Here is a 9,680-nt window from a genome sequence, read left to right on the forward strand (position 1 = left end):
AGGTCCTAGAGCAAAAATGTGAATCTACTTTTGTCTATGCTAGACTAAGAATATCGCTTCAAGGTAATATAGAGTCAGTGGTTTCAGTGTTTTATTCCTATGTGAATATAAAGCAAAACTGCAGTTCAGAAATAATCTGGCACATTGTTAGGCAACACTACTAACTCCTTACTACTTGGAAAAACTAAGTAGGTACTTTTCTTTATATTTGAGTATTTTCACGGAATTGGATGTCCTTACTTTTAACAGAAAACTAAAACAAATCTTAGTATTTTGCTTTTAATAATTTAAACAGTATAAACATTGCTTCAGTTTCTCACACTTCTAGTCTCTTAATTTCAAAGTATATCTATATATCTACATATCTCTGTATATATATCTACATCTGCATGTCTATCTATATTTATGTTAGCCATTAGGTTATTTTTGGTAACTCTGGTCTAATTAGGTTCTGACCACTTGATGGTGATAAAAGCAGAAAGCAGGGTTACTTCCTTACAAAATACGTTCAATCCTTGTTCACTTTTGATGAATGTGAAGACGTTTGATTTCGATCAGGAATTTGAAAATGACAATGACAATTGGAATTTCTGAGGATATCTTAAACTACACAAAAATTACCAGTGACAAAGAAAAAAAGGCTTATATTATATTTAATAGTGTTAATTTTGAAGACATTTTAAACTTCCATGAAGGATAATCCTGGTTACCTTGTTAGGCAACAAAATGCTCCAAAAAAGGTTCTGAACATTATTTTCATTAGAATCAGGATGATAATTTTTATAGTTGTTTGAGGTGCTGTAACACATCTACAGATACTCCCAGCTGTTTAACTAAACTGGTTGTCTGCTCTAAAATCCAAGTGAGGCTTGGGTTTTCAGAATGTGCATGCTCCTGCGTTCTACAACATTTTAAATATGAAGAATCTACCCCACTATGACTCTTACTGTGGTTTTTGTTAAACTCAGCATTATTTTCACAGAGTCTTTCATCTTTAGTTTCAATCTTTTTCTCAGCTGGAACTACATGACAAAGGTCCATATCCTCAATGGAGTCCAATAAATCTACAGCATGGGGCTGTGGAGTGATTGATTTCAGATGTTTGAGCACATACTCTTCACACTGGCCAACTGCATCCAGAAGATTATTTATTTTACTGATCAAAGTTGAACTTTGATTATCATGAAGGTGACACCAGGAAAGCAAAGCACTGAACGAAAATATAAACAAGAGTTAAATAGAGAACAAATTAAACAATCACAGGCTTTTTAGAATGTTTGATGCTAAACATGTTTCTCTTCCAGATAACATCACACAAAAATGGATCAAAGTTAATAATGCAAGTCAAAATCAGGAAAGTAATGATGGTAAAATAGGATTTAACAAATAAGAATATTGTCTTTCAATACAAGTTAAACAACTGGACTTAATCATATAAACTGTTCATAATTTATAACCCCTCCTTCATAGTTTTACATCTACTTTTCCAGACTTCAGGTTTTTTCTTATGACTAGGTAACTTCTGTTAAAAAGGGAAACACTTCAAAGATAAAGAAGAGTAATTTTTCTTTAAGGACATCAAATAACTTCTGCACTAGTCATTCCCAATCTTGGATGCACATTAGAATTACCTGAGAAGTCTGGTTTTAGAAATTCTGCTTGCTACCTAAATTCAATTAAACTACAAATTCTCTGTGGGTAGGGATTTTATCCTGCATCTCCCACAGTGCCACGGCACTCAAAAGATGCTCAGTACTTACTAGCCTAGCCCCAGCCTCACATATAGCATTTTTGTAACTGACAACATGGTTGTTGGGCTAAGCAAATATTTTACTGAAACACTAAACTAGAGCAGATTCCCAACTGCAGCTTTAAGGGAAATTTAACGGTTGGCAAATAAATTAAGCGGACGCATACCTCGCCATTTAGTTCGTATCCATAATTAAGCTCTGAGTCCTCCCTCCTGGAAATTAAGGTTAGTCTCAATGAATGGTTGCTTGCCACCAAGACTGAGGGTGAGGGAAAAAAGGTTTTGAAGAAATTTCTCTTTCCCAGGTTTGTTATAGCGTAGAAATTGTTTGCTGAGCTACTAACAATTTTCTTCAAAAAGATAAGAATTCTTCTAGTCCTAATAGATTTAATATTTTTCTTTACTTTTCTACTATGTACAATTTTTTTTCTTGAAATTTCAGATTGTTCAGATAATCATGTCATAAAACAATGGTTATTATGAAAAGTAATGTTTAAAAATGGGATCAACTGATATAAAAGATTCGGCAGTATATATTATAAGCTTTCTAAGCTTATAAAAGGTTAATTTGACTTGACGATGTGAAGATGAACACTTGATCATTTTCCTACCACAGTAGACTATTGCTAACCTAAATAACGAACAGAGAGCGGCTCTCTAAAAGAAAAATGAGTTTAACTGGAAATATAACACTGCAATGGTAATACACACATAGTTTGCTATGGCGTCCAATGTGGGGCCAGGCCAGCAACTCTGGAGATCCACCTTGGCACATTAAAACCTAACTACAAGATGACTGATCAGAGACACTTTCGGAGAAAGATTTTGATCAAAAGGGGGAAGTGTGAAAGTTGCCAGAATCAAAGGGAATTGTTTGTGTAAAAAGAAAAACACAAAAAACCTGACAAACAGCCAGGGAAGGCCATGAAGGGAGCGTTCTCATGCATGAATGCCTGATAAAAAAAATTATCAAAAAGGCCATCACAACCTTATACAAAGAATGCTTTTGTGAGGACATGTGGCCAGAAACTGTCTGTCCAAACTTGGACTGGTGTCACCCTTGTTATTGATCCTTGTAGCCAAGGAAAACTATCCCCAATTATGTAATCCTCCACCACTTTTCCTTTAAAACTGTCTTCCTTTACTTTCCTGAATACAGACTTAGTTTACTATGCCATGCATATTCCCATTGCAATGTTATATTCCCAATTATACTCAGTTTTCTTTTAGAGAGCCTCTGTTTGTTATTGACGATAACACTATAAATTCTGCTTCCTGACAGTTGAATTTTGTAAAACCCCAAACACAATGAATTTTTTTGTTTTGATCAATTAGTTGTAAGCACCACTGCACTCGGACCCACCGAATTTTTTTGTTTTGATAACTTTTATCTTCTACCCTTTTGAAAAAGTAGTGATTCTTTGAAGCATTTTATGTTTTACTCTACAGAAGATAATTTAAGTATAAAGCATGAAAGAGGACAAGCCTGTCATGCTCCTAGCCCAGTGTGTCATTTGACCACTTGGCTATGATACATGCCATTACTGCTATGGCATCCTGACAGGTATTCATTGTTCAGGACTAAAGTAAATGAAATCATCTTTGTATTACCAACTATATTCACCATGTACTTCTAGTCTAAAGGTCTCTCATATTGTGTTCTGCCATGTTTTAAAACCTTTATTCAAAACCTGAAGATCTTTTAACTACAGATGGGTGGTAGTTTAGGTAGCAAAAAACATACATCTTCCTACCATTTCTTTGCAAAAAAGGATAACATCTGGCTCACAATAAAAGTGGATGAACTGGTAATACTTTTGACTTTTTGAAGGCAATATTATTCTCTGCTCTGCAGCATTGTGTATTTAACACCATGAAAAGCGCTCCATTTTAAACATCTTATTTTTACACAGAACTTCCCTAAAAATCCTCTAGTAGTACTGAGGTTAAAATGACTTGCTTTTATGTTTCTAAAATTACCTCAGTGTTCCTCGGAGTTGTCCATAGTTTATAATTACTTCTGCACCTTCCTTATAACCTTGATTGAAGCCCTGTTGAAGAGCAACTGCTTTGCCAGCATCTATTCCATCTCTATAACCTTCCTAAAAATAAGTGAAATAAATGAAGAATTGCAGCTGTGACTAACACCAAGTGAACCATATGTTGTTGGCTTTTCTAGAAGGCACAGAACTAATTTAGAAAAAAAACTGATGAAAAAGGCCTTTACTGTATTTTTGAACATCGTATAGCACAGCCACAGAACCAAAGCAGACGATGCTTCTCATAAAAGTTTATTATTGATTTACCTAACAATTAAAAAAGAAGCCAACTTTAATATTCCCTTACCTAGCCTAATACGAGCATATTCCATAATTTCTTTCTCCTAGTGCCCCTTAACCACATTCTTAGATTCACCTTTTCCATACGTCTTGATTAACACCACTCCAGACTTTAGGCTCCCCACACACCACTCAAGCAGCCCATGTAAACTGAGTACATGTCCCTTAACAGACTTAATTAGGATAGTTCAAGTATGTTCCTCCCCAACCCCTCCCTGTGATCCTCGTCCAACTGCAATCTCTTCAAAGTCTGGACGAAGTTCATTTAGTCAGTCCCCAGCTTCTAACGCGCCCCGCAGGCGCTCAAAGAACGCGCCCTGTCGTTCCCCACGCTTTCCAGTGACCCACTGGGAAATGCCAGCAAGACGCGGGCCGCACCGGGTGGCAAGGGGTGACGAGGGCCGCGCCGGGCCAGCTGGGACCACCCTGGACCTACTTTGACTCTTCTCTGCATTTGACTCCTCCATTCCCGCTGCACCAGGAGCGACTCGTCCGCTTCCTCGTCGAACACGTCCCCCTCGTTCCCAGGGCCCCGGACTGAGGCAGCAGCTCGAACCCACGACATCACCGAGGCAACCCGGGAGACGCAAGCCACCGGAAGCGTCGGGAACTCCTTCCGGCTCGAGGGGCGGGGCGAAGGTGGGGCTTCGCGGCTTGGGGGACGCTGCGCGTGCGCGGCGCTGTGTCCGGGTGTCCCCGGGACCGTGGCTGGTGGTGGCAGTTTCGTCCTCAGTGCACACGAAGGTCCGCGTGCGCCGTTAGCTGTGAGCGAGGCGACTGCCTCCGTCGCGGCCCGCACGACCTTGACCTCTAGGAAGGCAGCCGGGCCCTCAGCGCCAGGCCTTCGCTCCCTGCCGCAGCCTCGGTGGCTGCGTTGATGGGCGATTCCTGCCCGGAGACGCCGTCTCTTAGAGTCCTCCTCAGTGCAGTTCAGGGACTTGACAACCGACTTTTTGAACTGTTAGGAGCGTGATGCCAGGGACCATACAGTGGAAGTTAGATACTGCGACATATTTGAGATCAATAGGAAATAGAGTGTATGTGTCAAACCAATACATTTGTCATTGATTCACGGTATCCTTCACTGCCTCCCTTCCTGCTCATAGGCCCTGAAAGTAGACTGTGGGGTTGGTGAGGGTGGGGACTTGTGTTGTTCATACACACTCTGCACCAGCACCGTTCTGACCACAGTGCATGTTGAGTTGACGTTCTTGAATGACCGGACACCAGGCGTATTCCTGCTTTGCTCTTCGCGTAGGTAAAATAAGTCATGTGATAATGACCACTATAACCTATTTTCTTCAACACCTACCTTGTGTTTTAGGCTATTAGGGAACATCAGTGAACAATACAGACACAAGTTCCCAGCTCCTTTGGACCTCATATTGATGTAGAATCGAAAGGGGATAAACAATAAGCAATATATAAGTAACCATGTAGTTTGTTAGAAGGTTATAGATGTTAAATGCCATGAACCAAAGGTAAAAACAAGCAAAGAAAGAAGAATATGAGTGTGTCTGTGAATGGGAGTGGATGGGTGGTACAAGTTACAGGTTTAAATCTGAGAGAGTTTTGCATGTCACAGGTAAGTATAAAATGTATTAAGATGAATTAGAAACACAATGGTGGTAAGGGAAGCAACAAAGATAACAATTGAAATGAATAAAATAGAAACCCCTCCAACTTCCATAAATAAATCCAATTCCTTTGTTTCAACACCAGTAAGATAGATAATCCAGCCATGACCCTGATTTTAAAAAAGGAGAACTTCCAGACAAATTGGATATGTTAGAAAACAGAAAACAGAAAAAAAAAAAAAAACCCAACAATTAAACAAGATACAGACGAGAGAGGAGGTAACCACTGATGCAGCAGAAAATTAAAATATTATAAATTATAACTAAAACTCAAGAGCAACACATTGAAGACTGAGGAGATATAAATGACTTTTTAGCAAAATTGACCAAAGAAATATAAAACATGAAGAGACTAATAACCATATAGAAATTGGAGATTAAATATGAAAGGACGAGTCGACACCAGTTGACGATCCACTGGAGAGAGCTCGTTTATTAGGCGGTGCACACACATATATATAGGGCTTTTAGGGAAGGCTGATTGGATCAGGGTGTGATCCCTTGGGGCATTTGGGTTCTTACATTCCTCCCTTTTTCTTGTTTTAGGAAAGGGGACGTTGAAGTCATCGAGCTACTTCCTGCTGAACTGGGGCATTGTGGGGGGGCAAAGGGAGGAAGGTACATAAATACCCATTATGAAACCCCAAAGGAGGGTGGAGAAACAAGTAATTTCAAAAGGGGAAAAGTCCATAAACGTTCCTTGAAGCCACAAGTCGAATATGCACTGGTTCCACTGTTCGTAGTTGGAGACTGGAGGGAGCAGCCAGGCGTCAGTGGCGAGGGCGTGTAGGAATGCGTTTCCTCTGTAAGGTGGTGTCTCTTCAGCATCGGCTGAGGTGCTCACGAGATGAGGCGGGGGGTTCATTGGTACCTAGAAGCTGGTAGTTTCTAAGCAAAAGCTGGTTAAAGTCCTGATTAGAGATTTTTCCCACTTGGGTTTGAAGAAACCTAATGATGCAGGGCAAGAAAAGGCAGGTTATGAGGATAATGATTAGAAGTCCCAAAATGGGCCAAATCCAAGTTAGGATAGGGTTTAAGATAAAAGAAGAAAAGGGGTCAGAACTGGATGTGGTTCGTAGGCTGGAAGCTAAGTCGGTGAGTTTGATGATGTTTGTTTCTACTAGACCGGATTCGTTGATATAATAACAGCATTCTTCCCCAAGGAAGATGCAAGTACCTCCTTTTTCTGCGGTGAGGAGGTCTACTGCTCTACGGTTTTGGAGGGTGACCTGAGCTAAAGAGGTAATTTGTCTCTGTAGAGAGGAAAGAGATTCGGCAGTGGAGGTCAGAGCCCCTTCAAGTCTAGCACTTATGTCTTCGACCGCCCATAAACTGTGTCCTAAGGCTCCTCCTGACAGGCCGGCTCCGACCGCTGATGTTGTTAGGGAAATACCAACCATGATCGGGAGGAAGGCGGCCCTTTTTTGCCTTGAGGGGGGATGAAGAAGATGGAACAGTTCTGAACTGGTGTACAGAGTGAGTTGAGGGACGATGGTGACAAGAAGGCATGGGGCAGTAAGATTAGGCAGGATGGAGGTAGAGAAGGTTCCATTGCACCAGAAGAAAGAGGCTGGTGGGGCGAAGGTGTGGTTATAAATGGTTGAGGAAGGGAAGCGTTTAAGGGGACGGCCGCCAGGAGCAGTCGCATGAGAGAAAACAATTTCCGGGAGAGAGAGAGAAAGATGAGTGTTTCAGAAATGATCTGTTGCCAGGTGTAAATGGGTGACCCTGGGGAGCTAGCAGAGGGGCCTGAAAGCTCCCTGGGTGAAATGAAAAGAACAGGAGAAGGCCAAGGAGAAGGTTCATGTCTCTGGAGTTGGGGGTAAGGCTGAGGTCCGGGATAGGCGGAGTTTGAAAGGGGTCGGTAGGATGAGGGATACACTTAAAAGAATGGTGTGTTAAGTTCTTTTGCAGCTTGTTATTGGAGTTCTCGGTGGCCGAGGGTGGATCCTGAGTGTAAGGCTTCAGCCTGGAAATATGAATCCATGGAGTAACATGATTACCTGGCAGGGCAAGTTTAGCAGCAGTTGGAGTGCAAAGGATGACAGGACATGTGCCTTCCCACTTAGGGGTTAGGGGGATTTTAGGTTCCAGGGAAGTGTAGAATACTAATTGGCCTGCGCTGAGTGAAAGGTTATTTTTGGAAAGTGACAGATCTGGAAGTAGCCAGTCCTGGTACTTCCATAGCTCGGTGCAAAGGTGGGAGAGCAAGGGTAAGGCCATGGTGGGTGGTATGGGTCCTTCAGTTGCTGTGATCCCCGGGGGTAGGAAGGGCCTACCATACATGACTTCAAAAGGGGAAAGATTGGAGGGCCTTTTTGGGAGAGCTCTGGTCTTGAGTAGAGCGAGAGGTAGAAGACGGACCCAATCAAGGTGCAATTCCAGAGACAATTTAGTTAGTATGTTCTTTAAGGTTCTGTTGGTTCTCTCTACCTTTCTGGATGCCTGAGGTTGGTAAGGGCAATGTAAGTGCCAGGGGAGAGAGAGTGACTGGGAGAGTTTCTGTATTACCTGGGCGGTAAATTCAAGTCCATTGTCAGATTGAATGGAAGTGGGCATCCCAAATCGTGGGATGATTTGGGAAAGAAGAGTCTGGGCTATGGAGGAGGCCTTTTTATTGGATCATGGGAATGCCTCTACCCATCCTGAAAAGGTATCAACAAACACCAAGAGGTATTTGAGGTGCCGGACGGAAGGCATGTGTGTAAAATCGACTTGCCAGTTGGCCACAGGTGTGAGACCTCTGGCCTGGTGGAAGGGGTATGGCCCAGGTTTGAGAGGGGTGTTAGGATTGGTACGCTGGCAGATTGTGCATGAGGAGGAAATTTTTTGTAAGAGGACTTTGTCAGATGGGGTGACTGAGAAGAAGGCTTGTAAAAACTGGGATAAAGCTTGGGGGCTAGAGTGAAACAGGTCATGGAACAAGCGAAAGAGAGAGGACTTATCATCATTAGGCGGTTGAGGCTGAGAGGGTGTCTGTGAACCTTGGGAGCCGTATGGAAGAATGGGAAGTTGGTTTTGTGTCTGTGGGTGCCGTGCTGTGTGCGGTGAGGTCAGCCTTACAATTCCCGCAAGTGATTGGGGAATCGTCCCTCTGGTGGGATCTGCAATGAATGACTCCTAATTTACAAGGTAAATGGGATGCCTCAATTAATGTGGAGATTAAAGCTGAGTTGGTGATTGTGTTACCCTTGGTGTTAAGCAGACCGCGTTCTTTCCATATGGCGGCATGAGAGAGAAGTATATGAAAGACATATTTGGAGTCAGTGTATAAGAGTTTTTCCTTCAGCTAGAATGCAGGCTCGCATGGCAGCGATAAGTTCGGCCTACTGGTTGGTAGTACCTTTGGGTAAAGGTTGGGCTTCTATAACCGAATCAAGGGAGACTATGGCATAACCTGTGTAATGAGTGTTTCCTTCCTTGAATGAGGACCCATCTGTGAACCATGCGAGATCAGCGTGAGACAGGGGCCCCTCAGTGATGGAAGAGCGGTAAGGTATGAAATTCTGAAGGCTTTCTACACAGCTGTGCAAAGGGGTGTTGGGGGAATCTGGTATAGGCAGTAGGGTAGCCAGGTTTAGGGGTGGGCGGGTATTGAAGGATAGGGCAGGATTTTCCAGAAACGAGGATAGGAGGGTTAGGATTCTGGAAGGTGGGAGGGATTGGAGAAGGTGATGTGGTGAGAGAATGATGAGAGGTGCCCCAAATGTTAATTTGGATGCCTCCTTATGCAGTAACTGCCCTGCTGCCAGGGCTCTTAAACAGGGTGCCCAGCCTTGTACAGTGGGGTCCAATTGTTTTGATAGGTATGCTACGGGGGCAAAGGAGGGGCTGTAATTCTGTCCTAGAACGCCCAGAGCTTGTCCCGTATTTTCATGAACATAGAGGAAAAAAGGTTTAGTTAGATCAGGGAGATGAAGTGCAGGGGCTGTTAGAAGGGCCTATCGAAGCTTG

General features: G+C 42.7%; 1 protein-coding gene across 2 annotated transcripts; it reads right to left on the minus strand.

Annotated features, from left to right (window-relative positions):
- Positions 1-637: 637 nt before the first annotated feature.
- YAE1 (YAE1 maturation factor of ABCE1) lies at positions 638-4,679 on the minus strand. Of its 2 annotated transcripts, XM_063115138.1 has the most exons (4): positions 4,526-4,679; positions 3,731-3,852; positions 1,918-1,963; positions 1,080-1,210 (listed from the first exon to the last, which is right to left on the minus strand). In XM_063115138.1, the coding sequence occupies exons 1-4, from the start codon at positions 4,652-4,654 to the stop codon at positions 1,181-1,183; spliced, it is 327 nt and encodes a 108-aa protein (XP_062971208.1). In that variant the 5' UTR covers positions 4,655-4,679; the 3' UTR covers positions 1,080-1,180. The 2 variants fall into 2 exon arrangements, with proteins under 2 accessions (XP_062971206.1, XP_062971208.1); XM_063115136.1 differs by lacking the exon at positions 1,918-1,963 and having other exon boundaries at positions 638-1,210.
- Positions 4,680-9,680: the final 5,001 nt, after the last annotated feature.

This window comes from Cynocephalus volans, chromosome 11, assembly GCF_027409185.1.
Source record: "Cynocephalus volans isolate mCynVol1 chromosome 11, mCynVol1.pri, whole genome shotgun sequence".
NCBI lineage: Eukaryota > Metazoa > Chordata > Mammalia > Dermoptera > Cynocephalidae > Cynocephalus > Cynocephalus volans.

Coding starts and splice junctions, on each gene's coding strand:
- YAE1 (XM_063115136.1), bottom strand. CDS start 4,654: ATGTCGTGGGTTCGAGCTGCTGCCTCAGTCCGGGGCCCTGGGAACGAG. Junction 3,853..4,525: donor AAATGCAGAGAAGAGTCAAA/GTAGGTCCAGGG, acceptor ACTTATTTTTAG/GAAGGTTATAGAGATGGAAT. Junction 1,211..3,730: donor CAACTCCGAGGAACACTGAG/GTAATTTTAGAA, acceptor ATTTTCGTTCAG/TGCTTTGCTTTCCTGGTGTC.